This window comes from Hemicordylus capensis, chromosome 6, assembly GCF_027244095.1.
Source record: "Hemicordylus capensis ecotype Gifberg chromosome 6, rHemCap1.1.pri, whole genome shotgun sequence".
NCBI classification, from domain to species: domain Eukaryota; kingdom Metazoa; phylum Chordata; class Lepidosauria; order Squamata; family Cordylidae; genus Hemicordylus; species Hemicordylus capensis.
In genome coordinates this window covers 96488553-96513058 of record NC_069662.1, presented here as the reverse complement: position 1 = coordinate 96513058, position 24506 = coordinate 96488553, and the positions used below count along the sequence as shown (strand labels likewise).

Genomic DNA, 24506 nt, shown 5'->3' with positions numbered 1-24506 from the left:
AGTTTGCTATTTGTTATTATAAAGTGGTCTAAGTGCTAGAAACCACTACCATAAGTGGTTTACAATTCTTGTGACACAGATGGTGAAAATGTGCTTTACAAGGCTTTCCTCCACATTAGTTTGCTCATGATACTGGACGGTGTTCATTTGTTGAAATCTATCTATCTATCTATCTCCCCTTCCTCTGTATGGTACTTAGGAAATGGGAACTATTAAGCACCAAGAAACACGGAACATCTGAGGGAAGATTTTTGTGGCGCAAATGCTGCGGCTGCCAGAGCAAGCGTGCTATGGAATCTAAACTCTCTCTAAATCTGCTCTCTGGAAACCAACTCTGAACTCTTCTTTGTCTCTCTCTCTCTCCCCCCCCCCCACTAATTTTCCAAGCTCAACGCGGTTGGAAGAGGGGCCAACTGCCAGTCGCAGCAGCAGCAGCAGGAGGAGGGTTCTCGTTCCACGTCAATCCGCTAGTATCCCCGCCTGGCCCGAGAGTGGGCTGGGGAAACTCCGAACTTTTTTCCCGTCTCCCTTTTGCTACGTGGTGTCCGGTTGTGCTGCCTGCAAGCCAGGAAGGATGTGGAGCCGCCGGCTGCTCTTGGCCGCGCTCTGCCTGCTGGTGACCGGGGGAGCGCGGGCTCAGTACGACCGCTACAGTTTCAGGAGTTTCCCGCGCGACGAGCTGATGCCCTTGGAGTCCGCCTACCGCTACGGCCTGGACCAGTACAGCAACGAGAACTGGCCCGAGAGCGTCAGCTACCTGGAAGTGAGCCTGAGGCTCTACCGTCTCCTGCGGGACAGCGAGGCCTTCTGCCACCTCAACTGCAGCTCCGCCCGCATGGAGGAGGTCGCCGGCTCAGACAGCGAGCGACTTCTGCCGCCCGACCGCTTCGAGGGCTTCCCAGAGCTGCTTTATTTCGGGGACATGCTGCGCCGAGCGCAGTGCCTCAAGCGCTGCAAGCAAGGGTTGCCGGCCTTCCGCCAGTCTCAGCCCAGCCGGGAAGTGCTCGACGAATTCCAGCGCCTCGAGCCCTACAAGTTCCTGCAGTTCGCCTACTTCAAGGTAGCGTGCCGCTTGCAGCCGCCTCAGGGCCGCCCAGTTCCGTTCAAGCCCGCCCTGCTGCACCCCGTCCTCCTTGAGTGTTCGCGCCGCGCGTCACTGCTTCTTCATCTCCTGCGCTCCTTCTACTCTCTAGGCTACGCCACGATGCCCCCCCCAAAAAAAAACACCAGTCAGTGTCTTGTACTACATGGTTCAGACGCACATACTAGGGATGTGCACGAACCGCCTCCTTTAGGAAGCGCCAAACCAGTTCGTGTGCCCGCAGCCGAACCGGTTCAGCAGGGTAGGGAGTGGTTCCCTTAAAAAGCAAGTTAAAAGGTCCTTCCCTGCTCTGCTGCTACCCTGTTGCAATATGCTGACCACGCAAATGGTTGCCGCACATGTGCGGAGTCCATGTGCGTGCCGATGCCATGTGCAGGCTGCAGGGAACAGCAGATCACAGCCCCACCGGAAAAACAGAAAAAAGAACGGGGTGCACGCATAACAAGGCGAAAAAACCAAAAGGAAACCGTGCACACTGCTGGATAGGGAAAAACAAACTAGTAAGAACCTAGAGGAGCACAGGCTAGACTGTAGCCTGGGGACCTGTGTATTGATAGTATCAAATAAGTAAAATCATACCCACTGACAAAATGCATATACCACCTCTCTTCTGGGCAGGGGTACTGTATTGGAAACAGTAAAATGAACAAATGTCAATATCAAATATCATAACAAATTCTGTTGACAGACATACATATGCTGAAAAAACATTCATATGTTCCCGCAATATCCTCCCTTTGCAAAATAGGACCTGGGGACACATAGAACAGGTCCTATAGATCAGTGTTTCTCAAACTTTTTGGAGTCAAGGACCGCTAAATTCTTCGTGCAGAGTTTCAAGGACCGCTACATTCTTCATGCGCAGTTTCCCGGACCAGCAGTTAGTAAAGGGGTTTCAAGTCTGTCTGTCTGTCTGTCTGTCTATCAGACTTCTATACTGCCCAAAACTTGCATCTCTGGGCAGTTTAGAATGAAAATAATATAAGCATTAAAATAATTAAATTTGGAATCTTTTGCAAACATGGAATATTAGGGGTTCTTAACCTTGGGTCCCTCAGTTAAACTCCCATAACCCCCAACAACAATGGCATTTGGCCATTATGGCTGGGGATTATGGGAGTAGAAGTCCACCAATGTCTGGGTACCCAAGGTTGAGAACCCCTGAATCTAAAAGCCTGGGTGAACAAATTTGTCTCCAGTATGTCTGGAGTGGAGGTGCTTGTGATTACTCAATGGAGAGGGGATGTTGGGCCATTAGAAAAATTCAAAAGCTACATGGGGCCAATGAAAACAACATACAAGCAAGCCCCACTGATGCAAGAGGGAAACAGCGTTCCCTCTCAAGGCGCCTTGACCACAACAGGCAGCTGGGTTTCAATCAACCAACCTTTGGCTGCAAACAATGAGCATGCAAGAACCAGCAGCCCTTCAAGTGGCGCCCACTGCCATACTTTTTCCTCCATGCCCCCGCATCGCATACAGTTTGAAGCTGTAAAGATAGGGAATAAGATAGCTGTAGGAAGATCTCAGCAGCACGTGGAGGCAAGGTACAAGAAGGGTCCCACGCCTCCGTGATACTCTTCCTCTTCCGTGCCATGTGCAAAATTGAGTAAGTGAGTGCCTTGATTTCAGTTGGGGGGGGGGTTTGACTCCCAGTCAGGGACCGGCACTCAACCCTTCGGGGACCGGCAGCGGTCCAGGGACCGGTGGTTGAGAAACACTGCTATAGATCAACGCTAGTGGCAGTACAAATCCTCAACTGCACAGCAGCACACTTATAACAGTTCCAAGTACTACGGTAACAAGCAGGAGCGTAACTACCATTAGGCAAGGGGAGGCAGTTGTCTTGGGGCCCCACTGCCTCAAGGGGCCCCCCAGAGGCACATTACATGACTCCCCACCTGCCCATGTTGCATCCCCTATGAATTATGTTGAGTCTCTTGGAGATCGGCAGGAGCAGAGAGTAAAAAACTAGATTCAATGTGAACTAGATATTCACCATATTCATAATGGGGATGTGAGTGCATTATATATTGTGAAGTGTGTTTGTGTGTGTGTATCAGTGAGGGGCCCATTTTAAAATCTTGTATCTGGGCCCCCTCCAACCTTGCTACGCCCCTGCTAACAAGCATAAACCTTAAGATACAAAAAGCAATTGCAGATTCTGTAAACAGACATACATATACTGGAAAGACATTCATATATAGGGGGACATTCTTATATAGGGACAATTTCCTCTGTTTACAAAATTGGACCTAGATACACAGAAAACAGATCCTATGGAGCAACACTAATAGCAATTCAAGTCCTCAACTGCACAACCGTGTGCTTGTAGCAGTTCCAGAAAGCACTAGCAAATTATATAGAAAAATATTCATGTGCTGAAACAAGTATCTTGACATAGCAAAAAGGATCCTAATGAGCTCGATAAACTGTAGCTCTATGTATACAAGTCTTCATGGAGGTAACACTCCTTCCTACAGCTCTTTGAAGGAAAACTTTGTCAATGGGTATTATTTTACTATTTTACTTATTTGATACTATAAACACACAGGTCCCCAGGCTAGTCTAGCCTGTGCTCCTCTAGGTTTCTACTAGTTTGTTTTCCCCTATCCAGCAGTGTGCACGGTTTGTTTTTGGTTTTTTTGCACCCGGAAAAACAGTAGGGTGGCAGCTGCTTACCTGCTTTTCAAGGGAATCACTCCCCACACCTGCCCAAGCTGTTTTGTGCACATCCCTAACACAAACTTCCACATTCTCTGCACTTTTTAAATGGGTGGAGGTGAGTGGGCATCTACTGCAGATCCATGTATTTCTTCACGTACCTTAGTGATCCTGCCAGATTAGGTCCAAGTCCTTTCCTATTCATTATGACTACACCCATAGGTTAGATGCAACTAGACATCTTGCTCCAATTGCCAGATCACCTGTTAATAATCCACCAGTGTGGTATAGTTAGAGTGAGGGCCAATGTGGTGTAGTAGTTAGAGTGTTGAACTAGGCCCGGGGAGACCTTAGTTCAAATCCCCATTCAGCCATAAAACACACAAGGTGACTGGGCCAGTCATGTATCTCTCAGCCTAACCTATCTCACAGGGATGTTGTGAGGATAAACATAGCCATCTTCCTCTGGACTCCTTGGAAGAAGAGTGGGATATAAATGTATAAATAAATAAGCTGAGGTTGCACAATCCACCACTTCTTTATGGGTTATGCTCAACTCATTATCTTGCACTTTAGTGCTGTATTGTACAACAGAATACACACTTCTTGTCTTACAAATCCATCTACCTGGACATATTCTGTATGTCCACTCACACTATTGCTGCATTTTCTGGATCCCTTATCTACATGTCAGTTGCTTCATTACCTAACTGCTGGTTCTCTTCAGGACAATGCTACATTTTGTTCCTTCCACATTACTACTATTTTTCCTCCACACACCTCCTGTGATCATTCACCCCTGCACTGACTGACTTCACTTTCCTGAGCTTTCCCCTTATCTCATCAGCCCCTTCAGTTCTCCTTCCCAACCTCAGCCAAATCAATTTTTTCAGTCACTGAAAGTGACTTGTTCTGCTAATACATGTGATTCACATATCTCTCTTTACATACATTTTATGACATTCTTCTATCAAAAGCGAATATTCCAGATATGCCCATACTGTAGCATTGGGGGAACGAGTTTATAAAGTGTAAGTGATTTTTTCAAAGTGGAATTCTAATCTATATTTTTAAATCTTTTTGGCTAGGCAAATAATCTTCCAAAAGCAATTGCAGCAGCGCACACATTTCTTCTGAAACATCCTGATGATGAGATGATGAAAAGGAATATGGCATATTACAAAAGCATGCCTGATGCTGAAGAGCATATTAAAGATTTAGAAACAAAATTATATGAGGTATTTTTTCTTTGTTACTCATGGTCCTGAACATATATTTTGTTTAAAAAAGAAGAATCATCGAGCTGGAGGGGTCCTTGAATGCCATCTAGCCCACCCACCCCGCTTGACACAGGAAATCCAGAGCTAAAGAATCCTAAGAGATGACTGTCCAGCCTCTGCTTGAAGACCTACCTTCAGCAAGGAAGAGCCCACCTACTCCTAATAACTGACTGCATTGTTGAACTGCTCTGACTGTTAAGAAGTTTCTTATTCAACAGAAATGTAACTCAAGGCCAATGCATCTAGTCCTGCCTTCTAGGGTAGCAGAAAGCAAGTCTGAAGGCAGTTTTTCAACTATTTGAAGAGTGCTGTCATGTCTACCTGAGTCTTCTCTTCTCCAGACTAAACATACCAAGTTCCATTAACCTTTTCTCACAAGGCTTGTTTCCCAGATCCCTGAATAATTTTGTTGCCTTCCCCTGAAACCGTTCCAATGTATCTGCACCCTTCTTAATGTGTAGCACCAACACGCTATACTCCAGATAAGGTCTAACTAGTGTGAAAGAAAGCGGAACTATTGCTTCTTATGACTTGGAACTATGGTTTTATAAATGTAGCCTAAAACCACATTCACATTTTACAAAGCTACATCACACTGCTGACTTGTGTTCAGCTTGTGACAGATTGCAAATCCAAAGATCTTTTTTACATGTGGTATTGTCAAGACAGATATCCTCCATACTGTATCTGTGGGTTTGAGTTTTCTTTTTTTAATCTAACTAGAATTTTGCCTCTGTCTCTGATGAATTTCATTTTGTTAGTTTCAGCCCAGTTTTCTATCAAGGTCATATTGAATTTTGTTCTGGTCTTCTGAAGTATTAGCTATTCTTTCAAGTTCTGCATCATCTGTAAATCTGATGAGGATTTCCACCACCTTTTCATCTAAGTCATTGATAAAAATGTTGAAGGGTATTGGGAGCTGCAGGCACAGAGGGACTTAGGCACAAACCTGAACCTGTCCTATCTAGCTAACAACTTGATGTTTAGATTGCATCCTTATTTAATAAAGTACAGATAGCCAGTTAACAAATGTCACTTTTCTTAGATATCTTGTAAAGGCAAAGTGCATTAGATCCTGTATTTTCACATGTAAGGCTTTGCATCCTGTGTGTATAACTATATGTGAGCAGACAGGACTGAAGAATAATTTCAGAGTTTTATGTATTATTGTTTAAATCTTGATTGTGGCATAAGGACACAAGGTGTCCATGTACATATACTGGGAAGCCACTGTCAACAGCAGCTGGCCTCTACATAACAAAACAGAAATATCTATGACACACAGGATTCACACAATTTTCTACACTGAAGTGACTATTGTGCAGAAAATTTGTTCTGTGCAACATAGATTTTAATCAGGCAATTCAAATCACTGAGGTTCTAAAAAACTAACTTAGCAACCATACTGCTTTCTTAACAATTTCTTATGATTTCCTCAGACCCTATTTGTCAGGGCAGTGAGAGCATACAATGGAGAAAACTGGAGGACTTCCATCACAGACATGGAGCTGGCACTTCCTGATTTCTTCAAATCCTATGAAGATTGCTTAGCCGCCTGTGAAGGCTCCCGGGAGATCACTGATTTTAAGGAGTTCTATCTCTCCATAGCAGGTGGGTGTCAACTGTGTCCTAAAATTAGGAGAAAGGTTCCTGAAGGATTATTTGGTCTTCTAAAATACTTCTGCTTGATGTGTGCTATTTATGGATTTCCTTTCTGGTAACACTAGCTATTCCGCATGTCAGTTTATTTTAATTACAAGTAAGGAGGGAATTGTGAAAGAAAGAGTGCATGCCATACTGGGTGATACACACACTGGTTGTCCAGGCAGTCATACAGATGGTACCTAGTTTTTTCAAAGGTATTTATTTTTAAAATACTTGATTAAGAACCAAGTACAAATGAAAATATTTTTCTTCAAAAAACAAAGAAAGCATGGGGTAGAGTACGTGTTGCAACATTTAGAATTATATTAAATCACAGAATGAAACAACTTTTAGGCCAGGTATGGAAACATACCTGTCACTTTATGTTTTATTAGGATACTAGTACATGAGTACACTTATAGGAACGTGCAATAAATTAAACATATGTAATAGAATTTTTAATGTGCTTGCAAAAGGGAATACAAGGAATACAGTGGATATTTATAAACTGCTTTTCAACAAAAGTCTCCAAAGCAGAAGTAAAAGAACTGTTTGAAATTTGTAGGATTTTGACTTCAGTTATTCATTTTATTGAATAATTACCATATATGGTAAATTTATTTATTTATTTATTTAAAATATTTCTAATCTGCCCAAAACTTGCATCTCTGGGTGGTTTACAATTAAAATTAAAACATTGAAAACTTTTAAAACCCAATATTAAAAATATTAAAACTATAAATCTAATTAAAAGCCTGGGGCTTTACATCTGAATCTTAGTCAATTTGAATCTGAGAAAGATCTGCATCTCTCTTGGGCATGACGTTGTTTTGGAACTATTGATTTGGTTATTGAATGTTAAAAATCTGTTGAGAACAATAACAGTTAAAATATGTGGGCTCTGGCGCTTTCCAGATTGGACCCTGCAGTGGGGTCAGGACATATCTCTGAAGTGTGCTTCCACACTTCCTGTGTTGTGACACCGCAGTCCCTACACTGACAGCTGGGTGCTGTTCATATTTCCAAAGCCTTGTTTCAAATTTAATCGCCGCGATATCGTGCTATGACTTCGTATATCCGGCGTAAAGAAGTTGCTGTTTTGTGGGGTTATTAGTCTTCACTAATAACTGCTCCCCCTGCTGTTTACGTTAATGCGATTTGCCTGAACGGAAGCATTTTTCTGCTGTTGAGTGGTTAATCTGGAAAGCGCCTCTGTGGCTTGGAGCACCTTTTAGCAGCTTTGGCTGATACTCCAACTGCGACCTTACCTGAGTAGAGGTAACTTGGCCACAGTTACTCATGCTCTGGTAACCTCTCGCTTAGATTACAGTAATGCATTGAGCTACCTTTGAAAACGGTCCAGAAACTGCAGTTGGTACAAAACAGGGCTGCAAGATTCTTAACTAGGGCTGAGTCCTTTGATCATATCATGCCAGTGCTTCATCAGCTGCACTGGCTTCTAGTCCATTTCTGAGCCAAATTCAAAGTGCTGGTTTTAACCTTTAAAGCCTTAAATGGCTTGGGAATGGGTTACCTGAGAGAGCACTTTGCCCCATATCTCCCGACTTGGACCTTAAGATCTTATTCAGAGGCCCTGCTCCCAAGTGCCCGTATCATGCCCCCACTCAAGGACATTGGAGAGGAGTGGGAGGCAAGCAACTTACTAGAAAGTGGGGAGGCGCCTGAGGAGGAGCAGGCCAGTAATGTGACTGGGGAGGTAATTGAGACAGGCCAGGGTAAGTGTTTGGTGCGGGAGGGGCCAGCAGGGCCAGGTGATCTTTGGAGAGAAGGGTCAGGATCTAAGCCAGAGTTTGAACGGCCACTATCTCCTCGAGAACACAGATGGGGAAAACGTCAGCAGCCGGTGAGGGAGTTATGAAGGAGTGGTCGGCTGGTGAGAAGACAGAATCCGGATTGAATCTATGGCAGCTGGCGGGGGTGGAGTGTTGACTAAGTACACGTGGCTGCTGACTATAAATCGGGCAGCCTGTACCTTGAACAAACTGCTGGAAACAACACGTCAAATCAGCTTGGAGCTTTTGTCAGAGAGATTGTGACGTTGGAATTTTGGCTTCTCAGTCCTCACTTCTGTATTCTTGGTGAGACTGTTAAACCTGACTATTTAGCAGTAAAACTGAAACTTGAGCTACTGGCTGTGGCGTCATATATTTCTGGCCAGCGTCTACCGTCGAGTGAGCTTGTGACAGCCCCTGCCAAACGAGGTGAGGCGGGTAGCTACTGGGGAGGGGGCCTTTTCAGTGGCCATGCCCCATTTATGGAACAGCCTCCCCAGTGAGGCTCGCTTGGTTCTAAAATAACACTTTTAGATGCCAGGTAAAGACCCTTCTGTTCATTCAGGCTTTTTAAATTTGGTTTTTAAAATTGATTTTTAAAAAGTGTTTAAATTGTTTTGTATTGCATTTTGTATTTTGTTTTGTGTTGATCTGTAGGTCACTGGGAAGTATGGCTTTATTTTGCACAAACTTCTTCAAAATATATAATAGATACTATGGTAGGATAGCATAGTAGAGCCTAATAAACACACAACACATCAAGTTTTGTCTTGTACTCTGATGGGTATTTCCCTTATTCATTCGACTCTTCTTGTTCTCTCTGGGTGAAACAAACAAGAATTGGTTGGTGAGAAATAAAGCCATACTTCCCGTCTGTCTGTCCCATCTATCCCTTCTATAAGTGAACTATGTGGTATCATGCAATACCAGAGGATGACCACAAGGCAAAGTATTGTTATGACTGTAAATTCGAGTTTTGGAGAAGTTATTCATTCAGCAAGTGAAGCTGCGAAATCAGGACGACTGAAATCAGTAGCAAAACTGCCATTGTTTCCTCTCCAATATCATTGCAACTAACTCTCTCTATACATTCAGTCGTGTCCGACTCTCGGTCACTTATTGCAACGATACACCATAATATATAATGATCGGCTGCAAACCAAGGAACACAGTGGCTGACATCCATAAGCAACGGAGCAGCTGTGCTCCTCTCACAAGTGCACTTGCAGCTGCTAGCCCCAGTGTTTCTGAAGTGTGGGCACTATGCTCCTGCTCATTTCCCCTGCACTCTGGAAGTGCTCTGTTATTATACTAGAAACCTGTCACTGATTATCAGCAATGTGTTTCTGGTGTAACAGAGTGCTTCCGAAGCACAGGGAGAACATTTAAAATACTAACACTCTTGTGCACAAGCACCCATACTTTAGGAGCATGGGGGCTAGCAGCTCAGGCATACTTGTGTTAGGAATGTGCCTCTTGTACTGGATGACAGCCAGTGACATTAAAGCAACTAACTATAGTTACAATACTCTTAAGGGTTAAATACACAGTATGTGCAAACGGGTGTAATACAGCCAGATTTTTTTTTTTAAAAGAAAGGCAGCTTTAAATACTCATTCTAAGCCTGTGATGAGGAGGGAACTCTTATGAGGAGTGATTTGGTGTGGAGAAACAGTGGGCTGGGAAAGGGTTACACTCCACTTGCAACTTCTTCACTGAAAAACCCAGCCCATTTCCTACATGAAGCCATTTTCCATTTTCAGAAATTCTTTCTTTCTTTCTTTCTTTCTTTCTTTCTTTCTTTCTTTCTTTCTTTCTTTCTTTCTTTGCAATATTTATATTACGGAACTGCAATTGCATGCAAATCAATTTGTGCCAAAGCGAGGGTGATTCGTGAATTCGACTGCAAATTGAATCACCCCTTAAATGAAGGGGCTGATTCAAGGTTGAATTGAATCAGCCCCAGTTAAATGCAAATAAATTTCCATTATTTGGGTGGCCATTTTGGCAGGCCTTCCCCCTTTGCTGATTGGCTTTCTGGCACTGGCTTATGATTGGCTTGAGATCTCCTTGCTTCTTTGTTGGCTTGTTGTCATTCAAATCAAATGTTGGCATGGGCAGCTGTGTCCCTGTTGACTGGGGGGAGGGAGGGAGGAGTGGGAACACATCTGGAGGAAATTTCAAAATGTATTCAAAGGGACTAGAAGGCAGAGAGAGCCCTATCCTCAGGAGAGGAGGGAGGAAGGTTTGATTTTGTGGTTTTCTTTTTTCAGTACTATGCTGTCCTACCTATTGCTGCTATAATAACTATCTGGTTTAGCTGTATCTCAGATTGACAAAGGCAGAACTTGAGCATTTGCCTGTCTTTCTTGATTTGTGGTTTTGGTTTGGTCTGTTTGTGAGATGGTGTTGTGGTGAGAAATGGACAATGGCAGCTTAGCTCTTTGTATTTGTGTGTGATATTTCAAGGTGATTGCTGTGATGAGCTCCATGTCTGAGATGAACTTGTGCTTCACATTCACTGCTCTGCTCTGCTCTGCAATCTGCATTCTGCATTGCAAGGTGTACTTCGTCAAAACGTGGCTGAAGACATTGCTGTAGTTGAGCTTATGGCTATGCTTACTGGCTGCTAAGGGTGCTGCTGTGGCAGCTCTTGCAGTGCTGGAGTCATAACTGTGTGAGAGAGAGCAACTTGTGCCATTGATGTTACTGCAGCACAGGTACTGTAGCTGGCATTGGCTTCTTGGTCAATGATTCATTTTTTGCCATCTTTGGACTTTGTGTGTGTGGCAAAATGTAGTGTTCTGTGTTGGGAGGGACTGTGTGTGCTGCTTCTGATCTGCCGTGTTGTTTTTCAAAACAGGGTTGCAAAATTTGTACACTGCACTCTGCTTACCCATAGGGAATAATGGGGAACTCGAATCACCCCCATGGATACAGGGACACCAAATTAGGTTGGGTGGTATAGCGTGATGGGTGCTACCTACTATCCAACAGGGGTGGATTAAGCTTTTTGCTGCCTGTAGGCAAAAAAGATTTTCTGCCCTGGCTTGAGGGCTTAGGGTGGCAGGGTCAAGTTAAATGCTTTTTAAAAAAACCTTTTAAAACCGCCACTGCACAGCAGGGATAGTGGCAGATATGGGGGGCTGCTGGCGGGGTGCGGCACTCCAGCGGCACTGGTGGCGGTGATGAGAGACCAAGACAAGGGAGGTGGCAGCAAGAACTCTTAACGTGGGCCCGCCCACGGAAAATGGTTGGGCCATTTTTTGCCCATTTGGGGGCTTTCTGCGCATGCACATGCATAGCAGTGGTTTTAAAGGGTTAAAAAAAGATTTAACTTGCCTCCAACTAGGGATGTGCACAGACCTGTTTGGAGGCCATTTTACGGGCCTCTGAACAGGTTTGAACATGGGGCCGGTTCAGTGGTCGGGGCTGTGTGGCTTTAAGAGCGGGGTCGGTGTACTTACCCAACCACACCCGCCGCCGCGTTTTCCCCACCGCCGTGCGAGTGTGTGAGAGCCCATCAGGGCAGCAGCCTTCCTCCCTGCTGCCCCGTGCTGTCGTTTACTGGATGTCACCAGAAGTAGCAATGGTGGCTCATGCACCGGCGGGGAAATGTGTGTGGGGGTAAGTGCACCCACCCCTGCCCTTAAAGTCACCCACCACCGTTGAACCAGCCCTCGCCAGTTCCGTGCACATCCCTACTCCCGACTCCCCCGAAAATTTGCCGCATCTCACAATGTACTGATGTAGGCAAGTGCCTATTTTACCTGTGCATTAATCTGCTAGTGCCACCCAACCCACAAAAGAAATGGGCAAGTGGACAATTTTAGAAGATGTTTTAACTTAAACTCCCATAGGATCCTTTGGGGATTTTTGGGGATGTTTAATTTAAAAAAAAAATCACCAGCTGGTTAGATGAACTGATTCAAATTTTGCTAATCAATTCGAGATTGAGTCAAATCTCAAAAATGATTCATGCACACCCCTAATTTATATTCCACCCCCCCCATACATTAATACTCAGTGTGACTCAGAACAAAAAGTTGGGTCCTCATATAAAATGTAGTTAGCTTGTAACTAATGCTCCCTGTATTTCCCTTGTCCTAAACAGTTTCCCGCTCCCCTTTTTGGAGCCCTAAATAGAACTGGTAAACAAAACCATGAAATACCAACTATAGAAATACTGTGAATATAGATCTAAAGCAATAAACGCCTCATGGCTTCCAGAGAACATCTGGTGAAATGGGCTCTAATTCATTATAGCTTATGCTACATTTGTTAGTCTTTAATATGGCTAGAACTATTATTTATCGTACAAGAAATCTTTGTCCATTACTATCTATAGGTGGCACTATAATCAAGTGTAATTTTACTGGGAATTATATGCAGCTGTTGATTAAAGTAGTATTAGGACCTTTTTTCTGCAGATACTGAACATCACCATGCCCTATTAACCACAAGAGTGAACGCTTTTGAAATTCAGAGCATTAGTTTGTACAGTGTAAGTGCTAGCTGGTAAACTGAAATTAAAGAGACAACTATATAATGGCCAGAACATGTATCTTTGAATGAATGAATGAATGTTTATGGTCAATGACCCATAACAAAACATGTATCTTTTTTTAGATCACTACATCGAAGTTCTTGAATGCAAACTAAAGTGTGAAACTGATCTAACACCTGTCATAGGAGGCTACGTAGTGGAGAAATTTGTGGCAACTATGTACCATTACTTGCAATTTGCCTATTATAAGTGTAAGTAAGGTCTGCTCTTCAAAAACTGAATTGGTTCCAACTTTTAAAAAAATATTTTCAAATATCCATTTAACTTAATCTTTAGCATGTTTAAAATGTTTTGATTCCTTAGATAAGAAAACTTGGCTCTGTCTAACTGCTGAACAGGATGATATATTTAAAATGGATCCTTAACTCCTGTACAACCTGAGTTGTGTACAACTTGAGTTGTCCTGTGTAGCATCCCACCTGTCCTCTTGCCTGATGCTGTCATTTCCAGATTTGCTTCTGATTTGTGCAGAAAGGCTCCAATCAGTTTATTGTGCAATAAATGCCCATTTTCATTTCTTGCACACAGAGGTTATCCACAACTACAGAAACAATGGTAATCAGTGCTCTGCAAGGATACTCCTACCTACAGATACTAGCTCTATCTACATATAGGATTTCCATGGTCATATGAAAGGGTGAGAAGGGGAGGGGTAAGAAGGAAAAATAAGTCATTTCTCTACACTCTGATTTTTAACCTTGCCTGTGTCATCCTGTTTTATAAAGCTGTAAGCATATATATTACAAGTTTAGGTTTTAGACCTGTTTTGTAAAGCTATAAGCATATATATTACAAGTTTAGGTTTTAGAAATCTGCATGGCAGTTTATGCATACTTACAGACCACACTCACATCCCCTGAGCATGACCACTGGGTTGGAATACTAAAAGTAACAACTGCTTAATACACTTGTTCTGTTTTATATTAATTCAGTGAATGATTTGAAGAATGCAGCACCGTGTGTTGCTAGCTACATGCTCTTTGACCAGAAAGATGAAGTTATGAAACAGAATCTGGTCTATTATCAGTATCATAAAGACAAATGGGGACTTACAGATGAAGACTTCCAGCCTAGACCGGTAAGTAAAATGGCTGACCTATCACAAGCCTGCAAGCTATGATCGGTGCCTTCCACTCTGCGTGTGGGTGCCTTCCACTAGAGCAGGGCTGCTCAACTTCGGCCCTCCTGCAGATGTTGGCCTACAATTCCCATAATCCCTGGCTATTGGCCACTGTGGCTGGGGATTATGGGAGTTGTAGTTCAAAAACAGCTGGGGGGCCTAAGTTGAGCAGGCCTGCACTAGAGGCACCCATTCCCAACCTTGCAATCTTGTGGATAGTGATCCAGGGGTAGGAACAGTGCTCAGATTATGGAAGAATATGTACAGTATGGGAGGCCTTAATGAAGTCCACACGCCCCCTCCTGATTCCCCCATTTAGCCACATCATTCCTCACCATAGAACCCTAAAAGCAATAGCTAAGGGGACCAGAACAAAAAGTGGGAAAGCCGGGGACTCCTAACTGCCCTTTCATGCAAGCACCAGGTAGATGTACTAGCAATTTTTTTTAAAAAAAAATCTGTTTCATACCTGTGCGAGTCTGTGTTAACAGTGAAATTTTAGTCAGTGTTCTGCTATGTGACATGGAACTTTGCTGCTGTTCTCCTAGGAAGCAGTTCGGTATTACAACATCACCACACTTCAGAAGGAAATGTATGAGTTTGCTAAAGAGCATGTTATGGATGATGATGAAGTAAGTATTCTTCATTAGTAATGCATTTCTATTAAAATCACACTATAATTTTCTTCCTTCTTTCGAGTCATTCCCATTTTCTTCTGTTGAGAAGCAAAGGATTCTGCCTTCCTCTGCAGGCCATCTATGAGGAGGTGCTGGTGGAGTGCCATGCTGCCTTCTGGCCTACAGTCTACCACCTGAAATGGCTCTTCAGCCTGCTTCATGGTAGGGCTGGCCTGCTGGACCAATACAATTGGCTGAATCAAAATAAATACAACAATGATACGGCAATGGATATTTATATACCGCTCTTCAACAAAAGTTCCCAAAGCAGTTTACATGGAGAAATAAAAACAGATAAAGATGAATCTCTGCCCCCAAAAGGCTCATGGTCTAAAGAGAAACAGACAGCCACCAGCAACAGCCACCAGCAACAGGAGGGATTCTGTGTTGGGGCTGGATAAATGGCTTCTTGAAAACCAAAATGGAAAGACCATTTGTGGTATTTTAGTAGGGTTGCCATCTTTTCTCTGTCCCTGCTTCTATGCCTTTAATACTAGTCCAACATGTATCATCTAAGCATTTTTAATGCATCTCTGTGCCAGGAAAAGTATCAACTGCCTGCTTTGAGCATTCCAAACTGCTCTTAAGGGCACTAGAGCAGGGCCAGCAAAACGGCAGCCCTGTGTTTCAGTTATATGCTGTATATCTTCATGATAATTTCCAAATTTAATCAGAAGTGAAAACTTGACAAGCAACCGTTGCAAAGGAGCTGAAACCTTATTTTAGTTTTATCCCACACAAATCTGATATATGAAACATGCACCTTTGCTTTCACTTCTTTTCTCCTGGCAACCCCTACAGTACTAAAAAAATAGTGTTGTTGCTTAGTTATGCTTGCATTTGATTCACAGTAACATTTTGGGCATGCCAGAAGGTGGACTGAAGCAATCAGTGTTTTAGGGGCTCTTCACATATGCATGTACTTTTGGACTTGTGTGAGGAATTAGCGAGACTAGAGTGAACAGTCCATTACAGTATCAGTTTGTGCAAACTTTTGGTATGGAAATAAAGGCTTGAGATAGGCATATGGTACAATCAGATTATTGAAGGGTTATTGGGGTGCAGTAAAATAAAAAAGATGGTTGGTCAATTGATAAAGGCAATATAACTTTAACTGGCAATGTAAATAAGGCCCATGAAGAGGTGTTTTTAGCTTAAAGGTCCAAATTGTGATTAAATCATCTTAAGGCTTGCCAGAAAGAAAGAGGACCTAGAGTGCAGAGTTCAGATTTAGGAAGGAGGGGAGGGAGAGAGGGAAAGATTGTTAGTATACCTTCTTCCAGTTCTGTCGGGGTGTCTGTAATCCTTGCAGGATGAGGAATGCAGGGGTTCTTTTTCCCAGGGACCGAGAAAAGGATGGGGTAGAGGGGAGGCAAGCCAGGGATTCAGGAAAGAGGCTGGTTCCAGGGAAAATCAAGGGGAGGTTGGTTCTCTAAGGTAGCCAAGTGTGGTGCATGGTTTGGATCAAGAGACAAGCCAAACCAGGAGCTTGAAGCGAAGCTGGAGCAATGGCCGTGGTAGATGGAATTGCTAGAGCCAAAGCACACACAGGTGATGGGTCCGAAGAAGGACACCATTCTTAGGGTTAAAATAGGTAAATACATGCCTTTGGACCAAACAAGGATCACACCTCTTCGTTGCAGGGGCTGACACCCGTGGTTAACAAAAAAATACATGTTGTATGATTCAATCACGTGTGTGCAGTCTTGAAAGGTCATGGAGTGAACTGATTTGAAAAACCTCTGTGGGACAGAGTGAATGAGCAAGCTAAAAGCTTCTCTCCCAGGTCAGGAAGACCTTCTAGGCGTGGAAACTGGAATGCTTCTAACAATCCTCTTCCCTAGCTCATTAACGCTCTGATGGTGAGAAGGGAATAATATAGGCTTATCTTGAGCTCCTTTTGAGGTGATTAGTTCAACTAATCCTTTATGCTAACAGGAGAAGTTTGATTGTTCTTTTGAGAAACCTTCATCCTTAACTTGCGTCTTACTCAGCTAGCATCCTTCTCTGTATTGCGAGCCAGAGGGGGATATCTTTTGGTCGTATGTTAACTTGACCTGGGGTAAAATAGCCCATGTGGCTTGTGCTAAGCGACTTAACTGAGAGTTTGCCAAATATGGGCATGTGGAGGCCTCGCAGACCCACAAGTGAAGATAGAGATTGCAAGCCTGCAGTTCCAAATCACATAGAGGGGTGCTGATTGTAGCCTCTAAACAGGCTGTTCTTGTAACAAGTTCTTTTAGCAAATTGCTCACCACTTATAAAGGGAAAACAGGAATTCATTCTCACATTAGTTATGATTGGATTGCTATATAAAAATGAATAGCAGAGTGAAGATAACTGGTAACACTTATGTAAGATAATGAACATCTGGCCCTGGCGATTTGTTAATTTTTAGTTTTTCAAGACGGTTTAGAACATCCTCTCTGGTCACCTCAAACTGGCCCAGTTCTTCAGCCTCCAAGCCTGAGAAGTTCAATGCTGGAGTGGGTATATGGTCAATATTGTTCACTGTGAAGACAGATGCAAAGAACTCTTTCAGCTTCTCTACAATCTCCTTATCCTCCTTAATAATCCTTCTTAATAATGAAGCTTTCATAGCTTCCAGCAACCCATAATTGTTTCAGAAGCAGAACAACCTTCAGAATATTTTTTAAAGATAGATGTAAAAAAATTCCTCTACTAATTTTTAAGAAGAGAGGAACTGAGGGCACTCTGTATCTTGCCGGAGAGTCTAAGTACACAAAATCAGTTGTTTAGTCTACAGACCCATAAGAAAACTAGTAAGTATATGCTGAGATGAGGCTCTTGCCATGGACTTGACACTTACAAAGCATTTGCAGACTGGTTGCAAATTGCTCATTTATTCCAGTTCTGCATTCCCAAGAGAGAGATTATAGTGCTACATCATGGAAGTGCTAATGAGATAAGGATGGCAATCCTTTAAGGAGGGAGTAGGATTTACTCCCATATCATTTCAGCACCCTAAGCAACATTTTGACCTAGATACTGTCATTTGCCCAGAATATATGCTATAAAAATAGGGAGAGTAAGGGCAAGCTGCATACAACAAAGTACAGATCCTAACTACACCAGTGCAACTGTTCCTTCACTGCATATTATGTAGAAAAACAATTGCCTGAGGGTAGATCTAGACCTTGTGCTCAATACAGGCTTGCCACTAAATATAGCAGCCCCAAATTGGATCCTTCCCCCTCTCTTCATAAAATTTAAACAATTGCCCATGATACCGTCATGGCATGCATATCTCCTCCCTCTGTTTTTGACCGCTGCAGGCTAGGAAATGATGACATGGATAAGTGTGCCTAAATGTCTACACAGAAAGCTGAGTTCAGAGCTTCTGCTGTCAGCAGCAGCCCTCAAATATAATTTGCCTCAAGGGGGAATACTCAAGGGGAATACTGTTGTGCCAAACCAAAAAGCATTTCTATTAGTGCTTGCTTTGCCAAGAATGCCTTGGACACTGGACTGCTGGTCCATTCAGAGTAATAATCCTCCTGGTCTATCACATGAAAAAAACATGTAATTACTGATATGAGGGTGCAAAAGCATCTTATAAGGGACAGGATTGTGCAGAGGTGGACATTTTTTCATTTCATTCCGTAAAATTCATGGAAGTGTATGGAAAGATGAGTAATTTTTATCTTTGCATATGCTTTCAGAATGGAGAAAAAATAAAGCAAAGTTGCTGAATGCGAACATGAGCATTTATTTTTCACTAGTTTGAAATGGTTTCATTGTTTTCATAGTAATCTTTCCTTCCGCAAATATGTATATGCACTAAAGTCTACATGTTTTGAATGCCATTTCTGTGACAGGGAACTGCTTTTTTAGCAGAAAGGTAAGCAATATTTGGCAAGGAGTTTATTTATTGACCCAACAGCTTAAAGATTTCAAGAAAACTAAAAGCAAAATAAACAGTTGTCATTCAAAAGCTGCTGAAGTTGCTTCATAGTTTTGCAAAAGCTCTAGCAAATGGGCAGGAGAAAGGAAAAGCAGCATTTCCATTTCCAATCAGCAGATCCCATTAGTCTTCTCTAACCAGTACTAATCGCCAAGAGCTCAGCCTTAAAGCTAAACTGGACTTGAAAGCCCCAGTACTAGCATAGCCCCTTTACTGGCTGTGCTGTACTAGCTATCAGCATATCTTTGGCAATGCTGCACCAGCAACTACCCTCTTCACACTATTAGGTGTGCCAAACCCATGTAGAACCATTCTGAGCCTGAAAAGTGTATTGCAGCACTGATGACCTATGACCCTGTGGAATCCAAAGAGAGGCCCGGACAATCCTGTGTGCTTCTCAGCTAAAAGTAGAGCAAAAAAGGGACTGTCTGACAAGTAGGGCAGATCCAGATAGGATCTGGTCTAGTTGCCATTTAGGGCCTAGTTGCCATTTTGCCTTCAGCAATACAAGGTATTTTCAGGTTCCATACTGCAGGATTGGGGAGGTCCCACATTTAAAAAAAAAAAGATATAATCTGGCAGTCTGCTGGCTCATGGGTCAAGAATTATCTTTGATGGGTAAGTGCTCACTAACCAGGACAGAAAAGGAAACAAGCCTGGCCTGGTCCTGTGCCCTTAACAATCGTTTGATCTGCAAAAATCAGCTAGTGAACCTTTTTATGGCACTTAGGGAGGCATTATCATCTGATAATATTTGAAGGTGATACTGCTATTAAAAAGCACAGGCACAGAAGCAAGTGAAAGGGTTGGTAGTCCAGACCCAGGAGGACATGCACAGCCCTCTCAATCTCACCATATTTAAAGGTGAGGTGGAAAAAACAGCTGGACAGGTTCATCCCCTATTCCAAATTGAGTATTCTTAAGGAGAAATCACCATTCTTTTTAAACCACTGGCTGGAATTTCAACTCTTGCCAGATATTCCTAGTTCTTCTTTAAGTTTGTCCATTAATTTTGCACAGTGTATCATAACACAGTCTCTGTTTTCTACTATATTCTAGGGTGAAGTAGTAGAATACCTTGATGAACTCCTGGAGGTGGATGGTGGAGCACAATAATTCTTAACAACTTAAAAAACATGACCTTCAAGAAGTGAATATTCACCTTTGTTCCTTCACATCCACATTCATCATGTTTAGCTCAGGTGCTAGAAATACCTCACATCTTTATCCAAACTTGCTTTAATGTCACCTGTATCATCCCGTGAGTTCTCCATTATGCCCCATGTTTTCCTTTTTCTTTAAGGAGGTGGTTTTTTGGTGTTTTTTTAAATCTAACTATTGACAGTGTTGAGCATTCACCAACTTCCTGTATTTAATACTGCTCAGCAAATGCGTCATGGCTCAAGTGATGTAGCAATGTGGTTGTCATATAACATAAAGCAAATTAGGAGAGACACAGGTGTCCCCTGCACATTTTATGAAGAATTGTTGTTTTATACATCACATTTTTTTTTGTTCTGACAAATTGACACTTAAACTGTGAGCACTTACTCTGAAGTAATTAAACTGGCATTGATGATATATCACTGGAGAAAACAGCTTGAGGATTTTGGCCTAATGCATCTAAAGGATGCCAATAAATCAAGCTGAGCCATCCCTTAAGTACATTTTTCATTTTAACATTCTTAATTGAGGCCTCAGTTACATGTCTATGTGGTAAGATAGTAGAACTGATGGATTTGAGGGCTTGAGTAGATTTTTAAAAAGAATTTCTACATCCACTGATGTAAATAATACAATGGGGCTAAATTCTAGAAAAGTAGCCATGTCAGAGTTAACTTAGATGTTTACTTTCTCTTGGAAAAGCTTGTTTTTTGTTCTCTGTTTCTGATATAATTTCCAAAGTATGGATTTAGGTGTTTTGCCCATGGCAAGTGACTACATAACTGCCTTATCCTGAGTCAGACCATTGGTCCATCTAAATCAGTTTTGTCTGCAATGACCATGATTCAAGCACCATGAATTGTGTTTGGAGATTAATAATTAAGAATAATTAACATGGAATTGTGCTTCAGACATTCCATGACATTAGGCATCAGTTAACGTTCCACTTGGATATAATCTCAACCCCTCACCCCGCCTTGGGAAGCTAGCAATATGGAGTGCCCAGCATGTTGATCTTTGTTCAATGTGTGGACTTGTGAGAGATCAGTACAGGGGAAAGCACCCTGTCTTTCACAGGTCAGCTATTTAGAAACACTGGCCTATATTCAGAATAAGAAATTTTGTGGGGGGGAAACTTCTGTGCATGTGCAGAGAGGAAGAAGGATTTTCTGCGGGAAACCCTCCCCACCTTGGTTTTCCTCTGGAGCTTCCTGTGTCTCCCAAAAATATGTCCCTGAGGATCCTCCAACACCCAGGGACATATTTTTAGGAGGCACAAGCAGCTACAGAGGAAAGGGGGCATTTACTGAAAATCACCCCTCCCTTTTGTACACACATTGAAGTGTTCCCCACACACAACTCTTAATTTAAATGTAGGCAATTGCATCCGGCCCCAGAATAAACACTGTCTGGATATGCTGATTGTGGCATGAGCAACTTCCTTTATGATTTAGTCCTGTAAACAATTCCTCACATGCATGATTATTTATCTCATTTAAATATTTCCATTTATTTGAATTCTTATTGAGAAAGTAATGGAAATTGCTTATCATTAGGGGACCAAATTCTGTACTTGAGGACACTAGTGCAAATAATTGGTTTGGGAAGAGTTATCTAGGCATGCTTACCTTCAGAGACAACAAAATATGACAGACTCTTTTCTCCCTTGATTCTTCAATGTGGAACATATGTTACAGACTTAACCTTATAATTCTTATGGTACAAACACTTATTTATTGTAATTTTGTGTGTGAATTTAATTGGTTTAAATTGAATGCATATGCAGTTTGTTATACTACTAGCTTACATTTCACACTAGGCTGCCAACCTTTTAAAATACTGGCTTCCAGTTTACTGGACTGGACTGTCCTTTAACAATAGCTTGATCTACAGATGGAGGAGATGATAATGCTCATATTCATGCTGTGAAAAACTTCACCTGCTGGCTTCTATAGATCAAGCTGAAGTTAAATAACAAAATGCAGGAGCAGGCCGACCCCTTTTTTCTGGTCAGTTGGCAAACCTGTCAGTTCCTTTTACTATGACTACGAATATTTATATACCGCTCTTCAACCAAAATTCTCAAAGCAGTTTACGTAGAAAAATAAATAATACATAAATAAGATGGTCCCCAGTCCTCAAAGGGCTCACAATCTAAAAAGAAACATAAGGCAGATATCAGCAACAGCCAATGGAAGGATGCTGTGCTGGGGTTGGATAGGGACAGTTGCTTTCCCCCTGCTAAATTTAATAGAATCACCACTTTAAAAAGTGTCTCTTTGCTCCGTTAGCAGGGGTTCCTCATAGTGGAGTACTCTGTTCCAGTAGTAGGAACTTTATTTTTTGCCCATTCCCATTCCTTCCTCTGTGTTGCAGTGCCTATTCAGCAAACATTTGCACCCCTATCAGCGCCATTGATTTCTAAACAGCTATTTATTTTATTTTTCAGGTGTTTCTTATAACACCTGAAATAGATATGCTAGAAAAGAAATGGGGTGGGGTGAATCTGCAACCAAGCACTAAGCCCATTCACATGACCAGGTGGGTGGGCAGGGACCAACCTAACTTTCCCCTCACCCCCCAGCTATCCCACAATCCACCATGCTATGATCACAGTTCATTGGAGGATACCGCCGTGAGATGGGTGCTCTAGGCGCCCGTCTTTGTGTGTGCTTGGGCAATAGAGTTAACTAAGATACAGTTTCTTTCATAGGAGCTGGTAAAATCATCATTTCCATTAACTATGCTTCAAAGACTACTTTTGTTAAAGCAGCGCCAACTCTGATTTTTGAGCAGACTTTTTTAAGCTAGAGTGCAGGCTGCCTGACAGAAGTGCTTCTTGTTTCTTTGTGTTCACTGTAGGATTAAGTACTTAGCCCACACAGCAGTCAAACTCCCATCTCTAGTTACTATCCTAAACCTTACTGCATTAGTAAATGCATGTAGGATTTTGTGTGCATTGACTGCTAATAGAGTTCCCAATGGTTTTCTGATACAAACCCTTTGCCTTTAGTAGCTACAAAAATCATCAAGGAAAGCTTTTCCTGGCATGTAAATGTAGTGAAGGGGGAAAGCTTCTACTCATAACATGACAATTTAAGTCAAAAGCATTTTAACAACCACCACCACCCAATTGGGAACCTTCCCTGCTGCACCAGTGCAACTTCAAACTAATTCTTGCCGGAAGATATAACGCACTACTATTTGGGATTCTGCTGTCCTTTTTTGCATTCGGAGAAGAGCCACTGGGTTCCCTAAGGGTTTAAAGACTTGTTCTCACTTTGGTTTTCATTTCAAAATGTGTTTTCTGAATGTGTGATTGATCAGGAGAGATGGTACTATGCCTGTCACTTGTTATGTTTATTAATTCTGTTCCTGGCTCTCTCTCATCCTGTTGCTTCATTTCATCCTTAATCTAGAGACTGTGAGTTGTCTAAAGCAGGAATGGCTTCCTATTTTGTTTTTTGTCAGAATTCATTGGGAGTTTGGTGCTATATTTTGTGCCCGATTCTGATATGGGCACCTCCAAATGCCACTGTCTGAAACAATAAAGTGCCTTTTTTAGTTCAACAGTTATTTTCTACGATGTAAATTGTGTCTTGATGACTTGGTGTGATTTATCTTCTTGTTTTTTATTTAGTGTTACTTTTAAACTAGTTGAAAAGAGCTCTCAAAGCACAAACTGTCAGATTAGGAGTCTGAGGATTCTGATATAACAGTCAGGGTTGCTTATGTGACTCCCATTAAGAAAGGACATAGCTCAAGGTGAGTGAGCACATGCATGCAAGGATGGAAGCCTGTAGCTGGATCAAAGTGAAAGACTATATTTTGATTAGCTTGTGGGTCAGACCTGAGGAGATAATGCCATACTTTGTAAAGCAGATAAACTGTCTCCATTATTTCAGAAGAAACTTAAAAACATGGCAGACTGCTCCACAAGATAGACTATTCACTTAAACCCTTGTCATCCTAAGCCAACATGTTTATACTGGTGTTAGTTTGTAGGATGAGCTCATTGTCCAACTGCCCAATCAGGGACTGGAGATGCTGCTGACAGAATCTGTTCCTAACTCTTTTTGTAATTTGTGTGTGACTAAGAAGGATAAAAGTAGGTCCTGTCTGATCAGGAGGTACCATGCTGTTGCATCTGTTGCAGCTCCTGTTGAGCCCAAACAGTTGATGTGCCATCTTTATGGCATTATGCTTAAGTTCTAATGTATGCTGTAGAAACTATGGCTACTTCAGGTTCTAGTTTAAAACAAAATCAATATATAAACTGTAGGGAGAAGTTAGTGGTGCCATAAAAAACATTCTCATTTAATAATGTTTGAACATAGAGCTGTGATGCAGTTTGTAACAGGGCAGTGAGAAAAACCCACAGCTAATCCTTCATAGCAGCTGTCTGAACTCTTGGTTGTCTGCCATATTTTAAACAGCAACTTCATTTTTCTGGTAGCTTGAAGTTTGAATGACCTAGTGTGGGGCATTTAAGCTACATGCTAAAAAATAAGCTAAGTCAAGAAATCGCCTAAGGAGGTTTTTGTTGTTGTTGTTTTTTAAGTCACAGCTC

At 42.3% G+C, this 24506-nt stretch overlaps 1 protein-coding gene across 1 annotated transcript; it reads left to right on the top strand.

The window, feature by feature from the left end:
* Positions 1-431: 431 nt before the first annotated feature.
* On the top strand, positions 432-23512 carry CRTAP (cartilage associated protein). The gene is made up of 7 exons (XM_053265258.1): positions 432-1060; positions 4855-5004; positions 6486-6657; positions 13113-13241; positions 13983-14128; positions 14719-14802; positions 19832-23512. The coding sequence occupies exons 1-7, from the start codon at positions 575-577 to the stop codon at positions 19886-19888; spliced, it is 1224 nt and encodes a 407-aa protein (XP_053121233.1). The 5' UTR covers positions 432-574; the 3' UTR covers positions 19889-23512.
* The last annotated feature ends 994 nt before the right edge of the window (positions 23513-24506 follow it).

What these genes read in the sequence shown, in the direction of transcription:
- CRTAP (XM_053265258.1), top strand. Translation starts at nt 575, where the DNA reads ATGTGGAGCCGCCGGCTGCTCTTGGCCGCGCTCTGCCTGCTGGTGACC. An exon ending in GTTCTATCTCTCCATAGCAG is followed by an intron (nt 6,658 to 13,112) that starts GTGGGTGTCAAC and finishes ATCTTTTTTTAG; the next exon opens with ATCACTACATCGAAGTTCTT. An exon ending in AAGACTTCCAGCCTAGACCG is followed by an intron (nt 14,129 to 14,718) that starts GTAAGTAAAATG and finishes CTGTTCTCCTAG; the next exon opens with GAAGCAGTTCGGTATTACAA.